Source organism: Microchirus variegatus (assembly GCF_963457635.1).
Source record: "Microchirus variegatus genome assembly, chromosome: 6".
NCBI classification, from domain to species: domain Eukaryota; kingdom Metazoa; phylum Chordata; class Actinopteri; order Pleuronectiformes; family Soleidae; genus Microchirus; species Microchirus variegatus.
In genome coordinates, this window is record NC_139807.1 from 21109866 (window position 1) to 21130674 (window position 20809).

Below are 20809 nucleotides of genomic sequence, written 5' to 3' on the forward strand. Positions count from 1 at the left end.
CACGGCGCATGGACGGGCCGTTAGTAGGCTCACAGCGGACAACTGTTGATACTCTGCGTCTCTGAATGGAAGCAGTTTGGGCGTCAGGTATGGAGGGATGTGTTGGCCCAGGTGCGATCCTCACGGGTAGAGGGATGGAAGTTGGCGGCTGCAGTCTCCATCTCGGTTCCGGAAGGAAGCTTGGTTAGACGAAAAAAAAAGTAACTCACTCGGACAGCGAGTGTGAAACTGGCACGGCTTCTTCAAAAAGGGCATCGTTTGTGGGGCATGGGATGAGAGCCGCCTGGCCATGAGCCTCTGGGGCCCGGGACCAGCGAACAAACCAGCACAAAGAGTATAATAGGAATAAGAGAATAAGAGAATAAGCGAAAAGAGAATGAAGACGGCCAATGAGACTTAAAGGATCCTGTCCCCCCTGGAGAGTCACCTCCAGTCATAAAACCAAGTAGTGTTACAAAATGAGGGGAATGCAGGGTTTTTCTGCACTCAGATCAAGGAGGATAAGGATGGATAATAGTCCGGAGTCAGCTGCCAACAGTAGGCCATTAGTAATTTTAAGGAGGGCTGTTTCTGTGCTGTGACGTGGGCGGAATCCAGACTGGAACTGTTCATAAAGGTTATTGCTATGGAGATAAGCATGTACAGTTAGGCCCATAAATATTTGGACATCGACACAGTTCTCTTTATTTTGGCTCTATACACCACTACAATGGATTTGAAATGAAACGAACAAGATGTGCTTTAACTGCACGCTTTCAGCAATTACATCCAAATCAAGTGAACGGTGTAGGAATTACAACACTTTTATATGTGCCTCCCACTTTTTAGGGGACCAAAAGTAATTGGACAATTGACTGAAAAGCTAGCTCATGGCACCAATAAGGAGTTCTTATTGGTCTTCCCCACAAGTCCATTTATAAACTCGAATTGGTTCAGAACTCTGCTGCCCGGATCATCACCAGGATCCCTTCTATCAATCACATCACACCTGTTCTGCAACAGCTTCACTGGCTTCCGGTTAAATTCCGCATCGATTTCAAAATTCTGCTTCTCACCTTCAAGGCCATCTATAACCTCTCTCCCCCATACCTCTCTGACCTCCTTCACACTCATGGCTCATCTATCAGCCTCATTGTGCCTCCTGCCCGTCTGACCACCATGGGGGCCAGAGCCTTCAGCCGATCTGCCCCCCGCCTCTGGAACTCCCTCCCCCCCGGCATCAGGAACATTGTTTCATTCACCATCTTCAAATCCCATCAGAAAACCCACCTTTTTAAACAGGCCTACTCCCTCTAACTCTCTGCCCGTTGCTCTTACCTTTTGTTATTTTTTATTTTGTTGTTGTACGGCAACCTTGAGTGTCTTGAAAGGCGCCTTAAATATAATGCATTATTATTATTATTATTATAGAAGAGGGTGAGCTTGTGATGTCACCATTTAGCCGCATACCAACTGTGATGGACAGAGTGGGTACAGCCACATCGTGGGGGAGGAACTGGTATTGAAGATGATAATATAGTCCATGGTCTGGGAAATATTGAACTCTCCTTCACACACTTTGATATATTTAATTTGATATTTGAAGTATGTATCTATCGTTCACCTTTCTTGTTTCTCATTTTTATTCAAGTGCTTTTTGTAACAGAAGAATTTCCCTCTGGGGATCAATAAAGTAAATTCTGATTCTTATCAGTCCACTGAAGTACTTACAGCAAATAACACTACATTGACATGAACTACATTCATTCCTTTGTTTTCAAACTGCTACACTGTTTCTGTCCTGTGGGCTAACAGACATCAGATGTCACTGACAGCTAGACTGGGTGGGGGGTTGTGACCATGTTAATGTCATGCAAATGAGCAGCTATTGGCCTGGCTCCTCAAGAAGGTCAAAATCTTTCAGGCTGAATTTCTCCCTAAAGCAGTTTGAGGAGTGCCTACATTCAAATGGCCACATCTTCTTCAAAAATGATCAGATGGACATGTGTTTGACATTGTTGGAAAGCTTAGAAATAGCTCAGAATATGTAAATATCTCCAAATGTCCCGAAGTAGACTTGTGAACGCTTTTGCCATGGCTGGACACATATATTTGTATATACTTCATATATATATATATATCTCAAAACAAATAATCTACACATTGCATTATGGTGTGGTCAGTTTGTTGACTCAGCTCTCTCTGTTTGGCTATTTCACTCTTCCCCTAGGTTTTCTGTGTCAAGTGACCCCCGACCCCATCAGAGTCAGGGCCAAAGTTCCCAAGAAAGGAACACATGGTCGTCCTTGAGAACTCAGTCGCTCACATGTTTTTGCTTACTGATGATGCAAACTTACCACAAAAATAATTCTTAGGTGGTTACTTCTCCTTGAAATTAAAAGCAGACACAAAATGCTTGATGTTTCTTTGAAGAAGGGGATGATTTGATTTCTACTTTTCTATTTGTAAGGTGTTTCTGGCAGTTCATTTTGCAGGTAGTGTTATTTTTTTATTACAATATTATATCAGAATATAAAGGACACAGGAAATTAATTTTTATGCAGGAAGTGACAGGGAAAGATCTTTTTGTGAAATGGACCTTTCAAATTACCTAGCTTTACACAATTTTAGCCATTGCTTTCTCTTTATGACATTAGAATTTTCACTCCTAGGTTTTCAGGTTTTGTTGGGAGAGATTTGTGTGTGTTTTCTGTCATTGAGCTTGTGCAGCACCATTCAATGAAATGCAAAGCCAAAACTGTAAAGCAAACATCTCCACAGATCGTTAGACAGCAATCGTGTGAACACTCACACAGAGGAGAATAATTCAGTGCTTGTTTTGGCACAAGTGGACCTTTCAGCCTGTGCTAAACTCTGAACTGAAGGAAGAAGCTTTTCAGCATTAACATGCAGATCATGCATGTCAACATTCCTTCCTTCGGCTCATTGGGTTACAATGATTCAGTCCTCAGCAGCCTCTCTTTGTTTTGCCTTTTCCGAAAACTCTCACTCTTAACTTGCTGGCTTTCCTCTTCCATTTTCATTTGTGACACCCCATAAAACATGACACTCTTTAACATCCTTTATTCTATCTAATATAAGCCATTAGAAATGGTGTGCTGTCGAAATGTGGTTACATTTTGGCAGCACACAGTCTACTGAAAAAAGATCAGACTTGAAACTGTACCTGTCAAGACATAAAATATAGCACATTTTATTAAAAATGTATACATGGATTTTACTCGTGGTCATGAAAGGAGCTTTTTGCACACATGAGCATTATCATTCTTTGCTCTGATGTTAACTCAAGTAAAAGACAATGTGAAGGATGGCGGCGGAAACAATCCACATCCGTTAACCTGGTTTAATTTGTATGATTGATTATGCAGCAGGTTATAGGAACAGGAGGTGAAGCACCAACATCCATCCATTATCTACCGCTTTATCCTCCACCAGAGGGTGCTGTACCTATCTCAGCTGACATTGGGGAATAGGCGGGGTACACCCTGGACAGTTGCCAGTCCATCACAGGGCCACATATAGAGGCAAACAACCATTCACTCACACTCTCACACCTACCGTCAATTAAGAGTGATCAAGTCACCTAATCCCCAAATCTGCATGTTTTTGGACTGTGGGAGAAAGCCGGAGAACCCGGTGAGAACCCACGCACACATGGGGAGAACATGCAAACTCCTTGCAGAAAGGCCCTTGTTCCGAAGTTGTTCCAAACGGGGCTTGAACCCAGGAACACAGGTTTTCTTGCTGCAAAGACACTATACCAACCGTGGGCCCAAGCAACATAGTCCGTTAATTTTTAACTGTGGTGCGTGTCCTGACAGTGGTACGTGACCTCTGGTGGTACTTGGAGAAAAATCAGAAATACTGTTGATGGGAGTGAGCTGAGGAATTTTGACTGGAATGCGTAGAAAATGAAACAAATAACAATAGAATAATACATGAAATAATAATAATAATTCACCTTATCTCTCACTCCATCTTTAATCTTATTTCACTATACCAGTGTGTGCACGAGGAAGAGGAGAATGATTATTATTATTGAGAATTAATTATGTTATTGGAAAAAAAATTGCCTCCTGTGAAAAGTCCATAGCTGACTTTGCACGGTCTATTTACACCACTGTATTTTAATGTTGATGATAATGGTGTTACTTCAAGAGCTCAATATTTTCTATGTATAAAAATGTTATAACCACTGCACTAGATCATTTGGTTGCAGCTGCTTCTGTCACCAAAGACAGACCTTCACTCCGTGAACCTGTACACTGTCAAAAACTGTATGCCTTCCCCAGAATGCAACCTCACAGGCTGTAGTTCCTGCCTATTATGTGATGTCCTTTTAGGTCATAGTGACACTAAGTGGTGCAAATGTGGTACAACAAAAGAAAAGAAAACTCTCTCTCTCTGAGATGGCAGAGTGTGTGGAGCTGAGAGCGTTTTGGTTTTGTTTCAACTTTTCGTGAGTTTGAGGAAAACTTTTCTTTTTTGGTGTGAGTGTGTTTATGAGTTTGTTATTTAATTGTTTGAAAAGCTTACTCTCAGACATGCGATTAAGCTTTTCCCTGCGGTGCAGTGCTCAGTGGAGGAAGCAGGGCTGGCTGTGGGAGAGGTGGTCAGGTATGACAGTGTGAAATGAAGTCTGCCTTGAGGATGAATGGGGCCATAGTACAGTTCTTAAACCCCCCCCCCCATTATTAGGGAAGGAACTGTCAAGATATGGACAGCTTGTGTCTCCCATTAGAATGGTTTCACTGGGGTGTAAATCTGCCAAACTAAAACGTATGTGTATGTGTGTGTGTGTATGTGTATACATGATACTGAAAGAAAGAAAGAAACACTATTCTGAGCCTGTCCTTTTCTTCTAAAGTACATGGTTTTAATTATGTGGTTTTCATTTCCTCAGAAACGATGAAATTTTGGTTGTGGGGCGGAGGCTCCTGCCCGAGGGATTGCCGAGCACGCTGGGCCAATCCGGCGACTGCGGGGGGAGATCCGCCTGCTGCTGCTCCGGCGGCCGTGGGTGAAGACCCGCCTGGTGCCGCTCCAGCGGCCCTTGAACAGACTAAAGGAGCCAGGCTGATTAATTTATTAATTCAGCCAGGCCGCTTACAAGGAAGAGCTGTGGAGAGGAAGTTTTAACAGAGCAGGAAATATTCAGATTAAAGAAGTTTATCTTAAAGGTGAAAGCTCAAATCATTAATGATGAAGATGATTTTTAGATGTATTTCCCTTTTACTGATGGCTCTTATTGCTGTTGTTTATTTTTTATGTATGTAACCTGCTCTCATCCTCCTTGTGGCACCGGCTGGCCTGTGTCAATCCTCCGGTTTCTCTCCTATCTAAAATTCAGTCAGTTTTAGTTTATTTTATTTGGGACAAGTTACACTGGGTCCCATGTGTCCTGGTTTTACCTAAAGAGGAAGGGGGGCAAGACCTGGTCCATCTGGCCAGCAAGGGCGCGTCTTTTCGCCTCCAGTTTATTCAGAGGCTACTGACTGGACCAAAGGACACTCTGTGGAGACCCCTGTCCCGCTGCATTCTGCAGGATTTTGAAGGTCTGGGTCATGATCTTATTTTATTTTTAATGAATATACCGAACATGAGCACATCTCCTCTGCCTGCTTTTTATAAAAGTGTTTTTAGTGTGTGGAACCTGCTGAGGAAAGAGAGGAGAGAGCAGACGGACTCCCTGCACTGGATCCTCCAGGAGACGGTCCTGTGGGGGACCCGTCTGGACCTTTCCAGGTAGGCAGGTCAAAGTCTGGCCACGAGACTTCAGATTGCGAGGGTCGTCATTCTGGGGAAGGTGGTGGTGCTGACTGGACCCTGGATGGATGACCCTCCCTTGCTGCCCGGCTGGGACTGACGTCAGGGAGGGTCACACAGAAGCTCCTAGAACACTGGAGACAGAGACTCACAGGACACGACCGCCTGCTTTTAGACTCCTCTTTTATTCAAACAGTGACTGCCATTTTCCTGGCACCGGATTTTAAAGACTGCTCTGGGATTTTAATGGATTATACACGCCTCGTACGGAAAAAACATTCTACAAAATACTGGTAAAAGCAATCAACAAAATGAAACTAGACAAGCGACCTGACACCCCATGGAGGAGATATCTGCAGCTGGCTCCTGCAGAACAAACCTGAGATCCTTCTACAAGCCTCCACTCTCTAAAATACATGCAGACATTCACTGGAGAGTCCTCCATGGGATCATAGCAGTGAACTCCTTTGTGTCCACCATAAATCCAGCAGTAGAGGACTCCCTACGGTGACCAATGAAAGACTGTGTTTCACTGTTTTCATGAATGTCTTTGTCTTTTACCCATGTTTCTGTTTTTACTAACTGTTTTTACCAAATGTGGAGAGGTTTTTACCAAGCAGCTTTTTATTCTGGGTTTTAAATACACACACCAACACAAGAACAAATGCCAGCTTTTAAACTTTGTTTTAGGGCAGGCCAAAATGGCGGCGTATTTTAGCCGAAGGAGAAAGGTGGAGGATGGTTTTATTGTTGAACCTGTCACTATGTCTATCAATATGATGAAGTACAAAGCAGCAGGTGATCTGGACTCTTTCCAGCATGTTTGGTGTTTTAATCAGGAGTTGTGTTCTGTGGAAAACCACATACTGCAGTTTGAAGATGTGCTCATATAATTCAAGGGTTTATCTATTTATTTATTTGACTTATTCTAAAGAGTAAGACTGATGTGTGAATTTGAATACATTCAGATGATTTAAAAAAAAAAAAAAAAAAAATTGATTCAAAAATCAAAATCACTCAATCTCTCTTAAATGCAAAAGGTGATGTAACTTCTCATTCCATACCCCACACACTGTACCAGTGATGTATTCACTAGCTCATACATCAAATGTGTATACTATATATATATATATCAAGTCCCCTAATATGCCCTTTCCTGACAAAAACTACAAATAAATTAGCTTATATACGATTTATGGAGTTGGTTGATATTATTGAAATTCACACTGTATTGTATTTTGTTTCTGGTTTGTTTATCTATCCAAATATTATTTGAATTTTTAAAAAGCACAAAATAGGCAATATATATATATAAAAAAATTTTTTTTTTATGTTTTCACCATATCTTCCAGAGATACAAGAATTTATAAATTGTATATTACAAGTGTAGTGCAATGTTATAACCACAGTATATCTTACACAAAAGGCACATGCTTTTAATGACATTTCTCTCTTTTTATTTACAGTATTGTCATCTTTTTTTCTTCCAATAAGTGCCATGTGACTGGAACGTTGCAATCAGTTTGCCGGTCAGGGAACATGTGACCAGACAAGGGAAATGTCAGTGAAGAACAGAAAGTGCAACTACATGTATACATGGTCCAAGTCCTCATGCTCACCCTGCGTGTCTCCAGTATCAGATTCATGTGTCTCTGTGCAGTCGGCAGCTTCTCTGTGGTCAAGCTGAGGCCAACTGTCCTCCTCACTGACATGTTTTTCAATAGGATCTGCACACACACGCCCTTTTCCTCATGAGAATCAGTGTCTCTTAACATTTGTGTCTCCTGTGATATCGTTGGTGGTATGAGCAGGTACTTGGGTGCACATGTGGTCAGTGTCAAAGTCTGGGTCAGCCCCATCTGTTGGGTTCTGGTAAGTTTGCGAAGTGTCACTGGAGCTGCTGGTGTCCGACATATGCTCCTTGGCCGTATCAAAGGACTCAGAGAAAATACTTTCACTGTACGATTGACTGGTGATGGTGTCTGTCCCGCAAGCGCTATCTGTGCCAGGAAGATGGTGATTGTGGTCTTCTTTCCTATGAGCATTTCCAAAATCAGTCCCTCTACAGCCATCCTTTGTGGCTATATGCCTCACACATGTTCTTGGGCTTAATACGCCTTTGTAATTTTCATTTTCAGGTATGGAATCAATGCTCTTAAACAAACTGTCTGTTTGTCCCATTTCAACATCCGAGTGCTGTTCCCTATGTACGTTAGTCTCTGTGTCTGGGTCGTCCATGCTGTCCTCTTCAACAGCAGTGCCTTCCTCTCCGGCCAGAACTCTCCTCAGACTCTGGGCTCTGTCCCTGTAAACCTGGCACAAGTGAGCGTCGGGCATGTGATTTCCATGGATTTCTGCCAGCTTCATGTACACCACATACAGAGCCTCAGGGTGAGATTGGTCCTCCAGAGCTGCTGACAGGGCCAAGTGGAAGTAGCCCACTGCATCAAAAGCATCCTGGACAGAGTGAACGGTGCAGAGCTCAGATCAGGTCTCACTGAAATTGAAGACTTAGGGCCTGATTTACTAAAGCTTTGCGCGTGCAAAAACGTGTGCAAACTGGATTGCACACGCAGATCTGCGTTGATGCTGATCTACTAACAAGGCGCAACGAGGAGTGCGTCCCTCAGACGGGCAAAATAGCACTGGCAACCCATTTAGCGTTCTTGCCTTAATGCATATGTAATATGGGGCGTTTACACGCTATTTTGCGTGTGATGGGAGGAGAAAATGTAAAGATGTTATTTTAGCACGCGCAAATCGATTTATCAAACCTGAAACTGATTGAGGTGTTTATTTTAGCGTCTATATTTAGCACGTTTGAAAGGCAGGTCTTAACTGGCACAGCGGTGCGCGCACATGGCTGCGGTTATTTATAGTTATATTATATTTGTAAATGTTCAACTACGCGTTCACAGATGACGCACATTCATTTCTTATTTGGTATATCTAAATAAATTAAATATAGATATCCATAGGAGAAATGCGTGTTTGTACTGGTATGGGCTTACATTGGTCTGCAGTTTGTGATTCAAGGAGGGGTCGTACCTATGTTCCCCGGTTAAGACTGGAGGAACAGGGAACCCCGCTTTACCTTAACGGGTCCAGCTCTAACCTGGTCTACTATCTGAATCAGCTATAGATATATCATCTATATCGATTGTTCCGTCGCCTCTGACGTGAGATCAAAGGCTGTTGGCACGCGTAATGGAAACTCAGCCTGACTGAATGAACACAGATGAAACCAGGGACAGACTGGACTAAAAAGCAGTTGTAATGATTTTTAAAGTGTGTCTGTATAAGTTGTTGACACAGTCAGTGCTGACTACACCATGTGTTCTGCCACCACTCTGGAACCAGCGGGGACAGAAGAGACACATATCAGCCACTTTACAAGAAGCTCACCTAATAAAATCTACACCTGCTTGTCTATGTTATCTAAATACTATATGATTAATCCTTTTCCAACTGAACGCTCCATAGAGAAAATCTGTATGGGGGGGACACAGAACTGCTGGACTACAGCTGCCTTGTTTGGTAAAGTTGTATCACCTAAGTCCATTAAGTCCATAAAAGTATTGAAACAATCAAAGTCACAAAATAACACGTTTGGAATAACAATTCATGTGTGCTGTGATGTAAATTCATTGTTTTTTTAACTTTGGTGCAGGAGAGTGAGCATTTTAAAAACGTCATTATTCTTTAGATGACATCGATGGAGCAGGCTTACATTTTGTTTGGTGAACCTTTTGTTAAGTTGCTGAAAACCGGTTTTCCTTTTTTCTCAGGTGGCAGGAGGACATTGGTTTCACAAGTGCAGTGCTCACAGTAACATCAGCACTGACTGTGTCAGAGCTCCTGAAACCACTTTTAAAAATGTTTACCTTTAACAAACAAACCTTCAGTTTGTGTAGGGTGATATTTCCCAGTCTACAGTAGACCTTGGTGTAGTAGCGAGCCTCTTTTGGGTGCTGCAGGACTGGGGGGCAGAGGGACAGGCACTTGAGGTAGTAGTTTTCTGCCATCTCATACTGCTGCAGTCTGTAGTAAACTGTCGCCAGCCTGTGGTACGCTGTCCTCTCATTCACCTGCACAGCTTAGGGAAAAACAACAACACTGTGTGACAGTGTTCCTTCATTAGCTGATTAGCATCAGCTGTCATTTTAAGGTACAACAAAACATTTGACTAGTATTGTTTTAACTTATGACCTTATTTTCAGACACTTCCGATATGGCATTTCCTGTCATTAGTTTATGTTGCAGGCATGACAACAACATTGACAGATATTCAGATATTTGACAGATCACTTCTATAAAACAGGTATCATATGTCAGTCAGGGGTTGATATAACAACAGTTAGTTTATGCGAAAGGCATTAATGGAACAGGAATGTTTTGATCATTAGCTGCAAATGAGACAGGAATATGGATGCAAATTGAAATACAAACTTTTTTGTCCTGAGAGGAATAATAAAATGCCCTGTGGCTAAAAGCCTTAACATGAAGAAGCTAAGTATCTATATGTCTGTTCATTTCACTTTTGAAAATAAACCTTCAGAAGATCAAGTTGACCTCAGCAGCTGCAGGAAAAACCAAAGTTAATTTTTTTTAAGTGTCGTTAGTGTGTGACTTGGTGTCACAAGTAACAGTTGATATCATATCATTAAAACTGGGTTACATTGATGACTTTTATTAATTGATTATTTAATTCCAACCCTCCACACTGAGGGACAGCACAAAATAACTTCCTCATGTCATCCTCTCAATCCGTAACATGTGACCCGCCACGGACCAAGCGGAAACAAGTCGGCCGAGCGCAAAACGAGAAAAACAGGAAAACGTGTTTTTTTTTTTCAAAATTAGGGATTTCCGTTTTTTTTTCAAAATTACACAAGTTGAAGTTTTGAAGAAGCCACTACATGCTTCAAATCACAGTATTGTGAGTCTTAAAACCATAAACTTTGTGTTTGAATTAAGGTTGTTTTATCGCTGGGAATCGCTCCTAATAATATTATTACACTGATGTGGAACTGACTGGCCATTTCAAATTGTCAGTGACAGTTAGTTGTGTTTGCAGGACATTGTGAAGAAAGCAGATTCACTATGTTCACAGTTACGTGGAGGAAACTACTGGAGGTGCCACACATCAACAGGAAGTCAAACCCTGAGTTACTTCCGCATTCGTTTGTGAGTCTACAAGTACTTATTGGCAAATTACCAGGGCATCTATTATGATACTTAATTAATAGATCTACTCCACACTTCACCAAGTCACAAGATTATCTTACCCATGAAAAGCAACACTGACAGTGGAACAATTGCTTTTAAATATTACTGTCAGAAACATGCAAAGTTTAAACACTTGTTAGCCCTGGACAAGTGTGGATGTATGAGTGAACGTATGTGTGACTGTTTTCTGTGTATATGATGGTGTTTTTTTGTTTGGTTTATTCAGCACATTTGTTATTATGTATTGCATGTGGTTTTGCAGGATGCCCTAAAGAGAGAAGCAGTGACGTGTGGTCAGGGTAGGCAGTGTTTAAATATTTTTAAATTTTGTATTTTTTAATTTCAGATAACTTTGAATGTGTCTGCATTTGGTGATTTTCATAGTCTAATAAAAGCGACTCAACAGTGCTGTTTTCTGGTCAGGCAGCGGCTGCACAAGCCGTTCGCCATATCGTTCTATTACAGAGTAAAGGCACAGACCTTCTCTGCCTTTCTGTCTCATCACCGTGAATGGGACTGTTTGCGCATGTGCACTCAGTTTCCCGTATAGTTAAAATGTACGTCAAAAAGTACAATGCTACGCTGCCTATTGACGTAACTGTTTGTGCTGCATTTACGTTCGCATTGCTTTCGTGAATTGTCAACACCATCACGCCCTCTCGCTGTTTTACGTTCAGCAATTAAGTGGGAGGTGTAATGAAGGCTCTACAAGAGAGGCTTAAACATATATTAAGGCTGGCATTTGATGAAAAACGGAAGCTTTTATTAGCAGGAGACCCACGACTGAGCTACCGGACCTTCTCCAAAGGAAGGGACAGAAAACGATACGTACTTTTCAAAAGGAGTGGTATAAGAAAAAGAACAGAGCAACTGTAAACTCTGTAGACTCTGTAAACCGAAGGCCAATACACACACACACACACACACACACAGTTTAAGTTTCTGTTAAGTACAGCCCTAAAATCTTGATATTCTCAGATTGCATGGTGCACTGTCTGCAAGTATGAAATACTAATTTAGTGTGTGTACTACTTGGGTCTGTGACTGCCTGCCTACTCTACCCTAGAGCTCACCGCATGTCACTGGAGAGAAGGAGAGCTGTCCCTTTCCCTGTTATAAAGAATGATGATGATGATTATTATTATTATTATTAGTATTATTATTAATAAAATATGGTTGTGATTCCACTTGCCCCAGATCAGTACCTGTTTTGGCGGCAATCTCAACAGCCAGTGGCGCGTACTGCAGAGCCTCCTCCAGCTCACCGTGGTTCATCAACAGCTCTGTCAATTTACTCAACAAACGGAACTCTGAGTGGACGTCCTTGATACAGCGTGCAAATGGTAGACTGCCATCCTGAGTAATATACAAAATATTTGTTCAATTAAACCTGATTTGAAAAAAAAATAAAATAAAAACATTTTGTACTCTCTCACCCTGAAGAAAGGCAAAGAAGACATCTGATTCCTGTGACCTCTGAAGTAGACATCCCCAGCCTCTTCGTAGATGCTCATGGCAAAGTGAGAATCATTCATCCTCAATGCTGTCTTCACTGCTGCCTGTCAATCATATTATACAGCCAATCCCTTTAAAGTACTTTAAAATACACCTATGCAAGATCTTTACCCTAATTTAACACCCTCAGGGTCATTATGATGTTAAAATGGCTTGTTGTGGGGAGAATGTGGGCTGTCTCCACTGCCCCCTACTGTCTGTAAGCTGAAAACCAGCCTTGCAAGATCAGGGCCACCGACCCAGATTCATTCAGAATCAGGAGGTCTCGCAAAGTCTTGGGTCTCACGAGGCAGTGATACCCTTTTTCTGACGCTCTTCATGGCAGAGTCGGCGGAAAAGAAGCAGAGAAAACCGTTGTCGGAGAAAGCGAGTAAGAGGAAACAACTGTCTGACTGAGTGAGGGGCACACACATGAGTAAACATCAGACCAAAAACACACAACAAAATGATGAAAAATGGATGCCGAGCAGCATGGACATGGCTCCACAGCTTGTGCAACAGCTCAGTTGTAAACAAATGCACATGGCCAGGAGAGGGGAAGGAAGGGGGGAGTGTCAGCGTTTTTTAAGACAGAGAGGTTAAAGCAGTACAATGGATGGATGTTTATTTATTGTGTTATGTACTCCAAAACTATAGGAGGAGATCCAAGAAAAGCAACCAGACTGCTTTTTCTGCTTTCAGATGTAAATTTGAAATTAACCTATGTATGTATAAATAAAGAAAGTTTGCTTGTATTTTAGACAAATTGCAAAACCTTGACTATTGGTCCTGTAACCAGGGAGTACAGGGTAGCCCCTCCTCCTCACCTGCAGGTACATGTCAGCCAGCTCGTCCTCCTTGATGAGGTGATATATGCGTCCTACTTGTAACCACGTCTCTGACTCTTCCTCCCTCTTCCCCAAATCAATAGAAATCCTCAAACTCTGCTTGGTGTAGTCCAGAGACTTACGTGAAGATCTACAACACACAAAACAACATTTTTTTAAAGTAAATAATAAGAAAAACTGAAAGGTTTTTAAAAAACACTGAAAGAGAAGAGAGTCAGGGGAAGGATAACAATCACCTCTCAGTGTTGAGTGTGAGGTAGAGGCTGCTCAGGATTTCCAGGTACTCTCCCTCTAATCTCTTGTCCTTGAGATCTCTGGATACTGACACACAGTGCTCAAAATAAACAATGCTCTGACCATACAGTAGCATGTCAGCGTACAGTCGACTCAGCACCTTGGCCACCACCATCTGACCTGAGACACAGAGCAAAAGTGTCACCACTTGTTCCTCCTCATTTCATCTTAATCACACAAATGTCAGTGTCAGCTTACACAGTGCATGTCAACAGATAAACAACCAACATTGCAAATAATCATTATTCAGCTACTCCTAACCTCACGTTATAGGTTATAAAACCCAGCCCCAAAGAAATTTGACCTCTCTTTTTCCACCAAACAATCTGAGGAATAAAGATGATGAGGACCATTTTTTATGGTAATAATGTTTATTTGTTTGATACATATTGTTTGATCATGCTCATGCTCAGGAACGACTGTAGCAGCGTGGACAACTATTTCCAGGATTTTTGAAATAAAAGGCAGCTTGGACTTTAATTGGCTAGCATACCACGATCAAGGCCAGGATTCTTAAGCAGGGGTTGTACCACAGCTTTGGGGGCAGACTGCTGTTAATAATGGCCAGAACTGACTGCCCTATATAAGGGAATACCTCTTTAAGAAAGAGAGGCGGGACAGTGTCACAGGGAGAGCCTGATGGCTTCATCTGGCCAACCACTTTTTCTAAGGCAATCAGAGACACGGGCTCAAACGAATCAAGCACAGCTGAGCAAAGCACACTGTTAGAGGGGTCAGATGCAGGTGTGATAATGAGAGCCCTTGCGTTAGCAAACTTATCAATGAACTGCAGGAAGCTATTGCACATTTCAGGTGATTCCTCTGTGCACATGCTGAGGTGAGCCAAGAACAGACTTTATGGTTTTAAATAGAACACGTAGGTTGTGAGAATTTGATTCAATAATGTTTGACAGGTGCTCTCTTCTAGCCTTTTTGACAGTGCTCTGGTAGCAGTGCCAGCAGTCTTTTAGGATTTGGCGAGAAACCTGCAGCTTGTCCTTTTTCCACCTGCCTGCCATGAATTGATGAATGACAATTGAGCCAGCGAGACGTTCAGCTTCACCAGCCGGCTACCGCGTTTGCCGCGGGGGCAGGGGCGCTTTCGCCGAGGAGGGGGAGCAGAGGCCCGGCACAGGTAAGTCGGGATCCCCGCTAGTAATGGAGGCACAGTTTTCTGCCCATTATGCTTGAATGCACATAATTCTCCGACATTTCGTCGAAGAGCCAAAAGAGCCTGTCGATCATACACCAGCAGAGACTCGATCTGATTAGTGTCAAGGGTTATAAACAACATAAACATCAGCCAAAGTGCAACAGGCGGCCAAGCAACACACAGTGGCACCATCTTGCGATCTCTGACTACCAACAACCTACACTCTTGTCTGTGAGCCAGCGATAAGCCACCAGTCTCACTATAGTTTTTATCATATTGCTTTTGACACATTATTTGTATTTGTTCACATTTGATGTATTTTATGTTTTCAAATGTATTTACTTTAATGCCTTTTTAGTTTGTTTTTTTAATCTTGATGAGCACAATGTTGTTTTATTACCCGTACAGTTATATGTTATTTTATTTGACAAACCCTATATTATTATTATTATTATTATTATAATATATTATTATTATTATTATTATTATTATAAATAACTATAATATATATATGATTATGGATTTGTGTTACATTGTTTGTCCACTGGAGGTCACTGACAAGTTCTCCTCAACTGAAACATTCACAGACCTGCTCTGACACAGTTCACAGAATAAAATACAGCTCAATAGATTGGAAATTGTCCTTAAAAACTAAATAATTTAAATTGTTTTTAAGAAAGAGATTTGTTCTGCCTCAATTTGAAGTTAACCTTCTGTGGTCATGACATACTTACTGTGCAAGTTTCTGGCATGTAGTGCAATTAACAGTCCCATTTCATAACACGCTCTGGTTTCCTGTCTCCTCCCCCTGTCTTTGTAGCTCCGCCCCAGCCACAGGTAGGTCTGAACATGCTCCTCATCTGTGGGGCTGTCCCAAAGCTCAAGAAAAAGGTGCAGTGATCTGATGATATAATTAACACCACAGTCAGTGAGCGTCTGCGTCCCCTCTTTTCACATCTTAAAATACAGATATCTCACCTGACTAGGAAGCGTTGTGCCACCCCTGACGCCCCCACATCCAGTGCCAGGCAGCCCAGGTTGGCCAGCGCAAGCGCCTGGTTCCTCTGATTACCACTCTCCCTGGAGATCACCAAGGCTGAGTGGAGATGCCAGCCTGCCTCTGGGACACGACTCTGTTGCCTTAGACATAAAGCTAAGAGGTTGTGGATCACACCTCGCTGTGTGGGACTGTCTGAACCCTGGACAGAGATGCACACACACAAATGATAAGCTGCATTTCCACAAAGCAGTACCAGTGCAGTTTAGGGTGCCAAAAAAGTGGGATGTTGATCAGTTTTACACTTCACAACTATTGACTATGGGAACACAAATAATTGCATTTCAGTCAGACAACTCGCGTTTGAATGTTTATTGCATCACAATACAAATTATTTAGTTTTGGCGTTAAGGCTCCGACTCCCCACAGATATGTTCACATTAAGTCCCCCAGTTGGAGCCTGCAGGTGGATTCTGGGATGGAGGAGGGGCTTAAAGGACGAGCAGCAATACGTGCACAGGGTAGCCGTAGCAGAGACAGGTTGAGGGATTGTATTTGAGGTGCGTTTTATGGATATTAAAAAGCAGGTCAAGTTGACTGCCATTGTGTACTAAAATGGACCAAATACCGCTTGGTGGAAATGGAGGTAGAGAAATGATGTAGGTGAGTAATTACCTGAAGTGATGTGAGCAGTGGTTGTAGGACGCTCTGGGCTCTCTCTGCTTGTCCTGTCAACACCAGCAACCACCCAAGCACCACAGAGGCCTCAAAACCCTCCTCCTCATTGATGTGACCACCCATCTCCACGGCTTGTTGAACACAGAGCACTGCTTTGTCAAATGCATTATACTGCTGGTAGACTGAGGCCAAGCCCAAACACAAGTCCCTTTGGGTCTTCATGTCGTCCCCCTGCTTAGCTATAGCCAACGCTCGTTGAAGGTAAACCACAATTGGGGCAGGGAATAGGGAAGTTCCCTCCTTCCAGCGTGGATTCATGCGAACAGAGTTCCTGATAAACAATTCAATCCCCTGAAAGCCATCATGGAGTGAGTGGTCTTGTCTTGAGTCCAGACTCAGAGAAGCCAGTGCTAAGTAAGGCATGTATTTACGATGATAGAGCCAACTCAAGAGCCAGTTGAGGTCCAACGGAGCTAAGGGTCGTCCCTCGGCAGCAGAGAGAGTTACAGTGAGAAACTGGAGTCTCTCAACTAAAGGAAGGGCATCGTCAGTCTTCTTGAGATGCAGGAAGAGGCTGGAAATGAGGTAGCAGACACGAGCCTCCAGTCTTTTGTCTCCCATCACCACTGATCTCCTTAGGAGCAGCTTCAGCAGTTCGACCTCGTCTGTGGAGGTGAAGGTGTGGCTGGGGAGACAGAGAAGCAGAGCACTGGCCTTCTCCAAAGTCTGGGGCAGTTTGTCAGTCATGCGCTGCTTCAAGTAGAGGGCAGTGAGGTTGGTGTATAGAGCCATGAGGAGGGGGGTGTCTGAGAAACTGTCCACACAAACACTCAGAGCCTCCTCATAGTACACACGTGCCTGAGGAAAAGAGTAAACATAGTATGGAGTGATAGGTAACATAAAATGTATAGAAAAAATACAGTACGCAGTCCAATTGCAGTCACCTGCAACCAAACACCTATTGGACGATATTAGCTGTCAGTATGTGCTCTGTTTTATCATCTATTTTCCTCTAAATGGGAACATAATTCACAAAACTTACTAAATGTTCTTCTGAATAAGACCTGAAACTACCATGAGACCATTAACTCCTTGTATAATATTTACTGACGTAAATCATGGGAAAAGTAGTCTTTTCCCACAGCCTTCCATTCAAACTTCTTTTTTACAGCCTCCTTTTTACTAACTGCTACTTCCATTTGTTTTTCTTCCACTTCACTTTGCAAACCTGAAGAGACTACATCCATTTTTTTATAGTATATGATCAATACACTCATCTAATACTGAAAATTTAATTCTGACCTGAGAGAGCTTCAGCTTCCGCGCACAGAGTCTTCCGAGGAGAAAGCATGCCCGTCGATGTGCCCAGTGCATGCCCGTCCTCTTGGCACACTCCCTGACACTCTCGAGGAGACCTGAGAGCTCGTCCTCAGTCTTCCCACTGAAGGTCAACCACAGGAAGGAGTACTGCAGGTCATACAGAGGCAGGAAGTCCTCCTGGAAAAATAACCAATTAAACATTTTTAATAAACTGTGAAACAACAGAACATGATCACCAAAATAATGGAGGTTGATTCTTTGATGAAATTCTTTTTTTTAATGAAGTTTTGGTCATAACACAAAAAGATCTAGTCACATTATTTAATTTTAATTTGAAACCTTTCTTTAAAAAAAGATTGTAAAAATCCAGGCAAAAAATACCTTGATCTAGAAACATTATACAAAAAGTATAATGTACAATAAAGCTCTGTCTTCCTCTCCCCTCAAACATGCACACTCATGTCGTGAGATGTCGATGCTGTGATCAGCTGTTTGCCAGGGGATTTTCCTTGTTGCTGCTCAAGGAGAATCTCTCAGCTTTTCCCCCCTATTGTGTCCAACAATCTCTTTAACCTCTCCAAGACTCTTTAAATTCTAACAGAAACATTACACTTATTTTTAAATTATATATATGAAAAACTCTTTTTAAGTCCCACAGAAATATGAGATGTTTTTTCCAAAAATAAAACAATTGAAAAATTGTAAGACAATACAATTCTAAATGCGTTGTAAGATGGAACTGGGTGGTAAAAGTAAATGTGCATAGACATCACTCCCCACAGAGTGATGCAGTATATATATATATATATATGTAAACACTACCAGTTTTAGAACACCCCAATTTTTCCATTTTTTTTAATTGAAACTCAAGCCATTCAAGTCCAATGAATAGCTTGAAATGGTACAAAGGTAAGTAGTGAACTGTAGTGAGGTAAGGTTACCCAAAAGGAAAAGAAGAAAGTCAAGGTGTCAGTGAGTACAGTTTCCTTCACCATAAAATGGCACTCAGAAACTGGGAGAAACTCTGACAGGAAGTCTTCCAGACTTCGGTAATCCATTGGCAGTGTTTCATGGCCCAGGCAAGCCTCTTCTTCTTATTCTGACATCTTAGCAATGGCTTTCTTGCTGCAACTCGACCATTCAAACCTGCAACTCGAGGTCTTCTCTTCACAGTTGAAACTGAACTTGCTTATTACTACGACCACTTTTAAGCTGTGCTTGAAGCTGCTGTCCTGTGAGCCGCCTATCACGCAAGCTGTTGACTCTCAAAAACTTGTCTTCTGATTATGTTGTGGATTTGTGTCTGCCAGACCTCTTCCTGTCAGAATTTCTCCCTGTTTCTGAGTGCCTTTTGATGGTGAAGGAAACTGTACTCACTGACACCTTGACTTTCTACTTTTCATTTTGGGTAACCTTACCCTTTTTTTTTTAAAAACCTCTAGCAGTTCACTACTTACCTTTGTACCATTTCAAGCTATTCATTAGACTTGAATGGCTTGAATTTCAATAAAACTGGAACAATTGTGGTGTTCTAAAACTTTTGACTGGTAGTGTGTATATATACACATATATATATTTATGTATATATGTGTATATATGTATATATGTATACGTATATATATATATATACGTATACATATATATAAAATTAATTTCCACTGTTCATTTCCCGATTCCTGAAGCTCTGGTTTGGGCTTGATAAATGAATGTTGAGACTCTGCTGACCTGGAAGTGTTCGTGGTTGAGCAGGGTCAGTGTGGGGTCACTGACATGGGAATCCTCCCCCTCCCAGCTGTTCTCCTCCAAGAACAGAGGTGGGTCTTCTTGGAACTCATCCAGCTCTCTGAATGTGTCGTCCAGAGTGAAGGACAGATGCTCCCCATCGCGTGGCAGAGGGTTTTGCGAGAGATACATGGACAGCCGTGGGGATGAGATAGAGACAGACTGGCGTGGGGAGGAGTGGTAGGGGGGTGTTCCTCCACTTCGCTCTGATATGACACTCTGGCGTGCACTTGAAGAAACCTTTTGATCTTTGAGTAGACAAAGGATACAGCATTAAGTGTAACAATGCAGAGCAGAGACAGTGAGTGTGCTATTAAAATAAATAAACTAATCAACAGCTGATTTCCACAGAGAATTGTGAAGCATTACCATGTTTGGGCTGACTCCTGATGTACATAAAATCTGAATCATCCAGCCTGTCTGAAAACACACAGGGTAAACCAATTAAAAGCACTAGTTTAAATTAGGAACACGGTGCAGCTTCTTTTACTCCCAGAACAAATGAAATAGTAGCACACTTTAATTATGGTTTTGACTTGTCACAAGATGAAAAAGCTATCTCTTGATCAGCTCTTTTTTCTTTTACCTAGCCTGTACACAGAACTGGTATCAGATGAGAAGAGTCTTTCCAGCAGGCCGCTGTCACTTGGCTCAGGGTTACATGGGTTAACTTGAGCCAGGCTGTCTCGCTCCTCCTCAGTAAGAAAGACCAACTGCCCATCTCTGTGCAGGAGAAACAAAGGCAGCATTATTATCTTCTGAGCCATCTCTCCCTCCTCCTCACCCGATCCACCATGTCCAGACAGCAGATACACTCAATGGAATTCATTAGAAAACAGGAGAAGGACTATAAACAAGAGGTAACTAATGTGTATTTCATCAAGATGAAGTGCTTTAAAGCTAGAATGATTCACAACATCAGCAGACTGGTACATTCAATCCATGTCATGTCTTGTATAACTAAAACATGGAGCTTCTTACAGTGGCATGGTGTCCAGAGGTTTGACGTGGGCCTTATGTATAAATCCAGTGTGTCCTGTGGATGTGTGTGTTCCTATGAACACACCAAGAGCTTGAACTAGCAGACCTTGGATCTCCACAATGTCACCTTGGCACAGCTGGAGCTCATCTGGCCCCGCTGGACAGTAGTCAACCACTGCTACACAGGAACCTTTGACTGAGATATTTAATGAGGAAAACACGATTAGGACAAGCAAAACATATTAGACGTTTGAGATCACCATGACC

The 20809-nt window shown here is 42.2% G+C and overlaps 1 protein-coding gene across 5 annotated transcripts in view; it reads right to left on the reverse strand.

Moving 5' to 3' along the window:
* Positions 1-7268: 7268 nt before the first annotated feature.
* The window catches only part of sh3tc2 (SH3 domain and tetratricopeptide repeats 2), a 30223-nt gene continuing 16682 nt past the window's right edge, over positions 7269-20809 (reverse strand). For 3 of the 5 annotated variants that reach the window (XM_083891169.1, XM_083891167.1, XM_083891165.1), the window contains 14 exons: positions 20543-20738; positions 20148-20284; positions 19931-19981; positions 19505-19809; positions 17762-17956; positions 16457-17317; positions 15763-15983; positions 15519-15685; positions 13574-13751; positions 13317-13467; positions 12432-12554; positions 12201-12351; positions 9651-9862; positions 7269-8223 (listed from right to left, as the gene is read on the reverse strand). In XM_083891169.1, coding sequence (XP_083747295.1) covers positions 7525-8223; positions 9651-9862; positions 12201-12351; positions 12432-12554; positions 13317-13467; positions 13574-13751; positions 15519-15685; positions 15763-15983; positions 16457-17317; positions 17762-17956; positions 19505-19809; positions 19931-19981; positions 20148-20284; positions 20543-20738 — 3647 coding nt within the window. In that variant the 3' untranslated portion in view covers positions 7269-7524. The remainder of the gene's footprint in view (positions 8224-9650; positions 9863-12200; positions 12352-12431; positions 12555-13316; positions 13468-13573; positions 13752-15518; positions 15686-15762; positions 15984-16456; positions 17318-17761; positions 17957-19504; positions 19810-19930; positions 19982-20147; positions 20285-20542; positions 20739-20809) is intronic. The other 2 variants (XM_083891168.1, XM_083891166.1) reach the window with 1 other exon arrangement.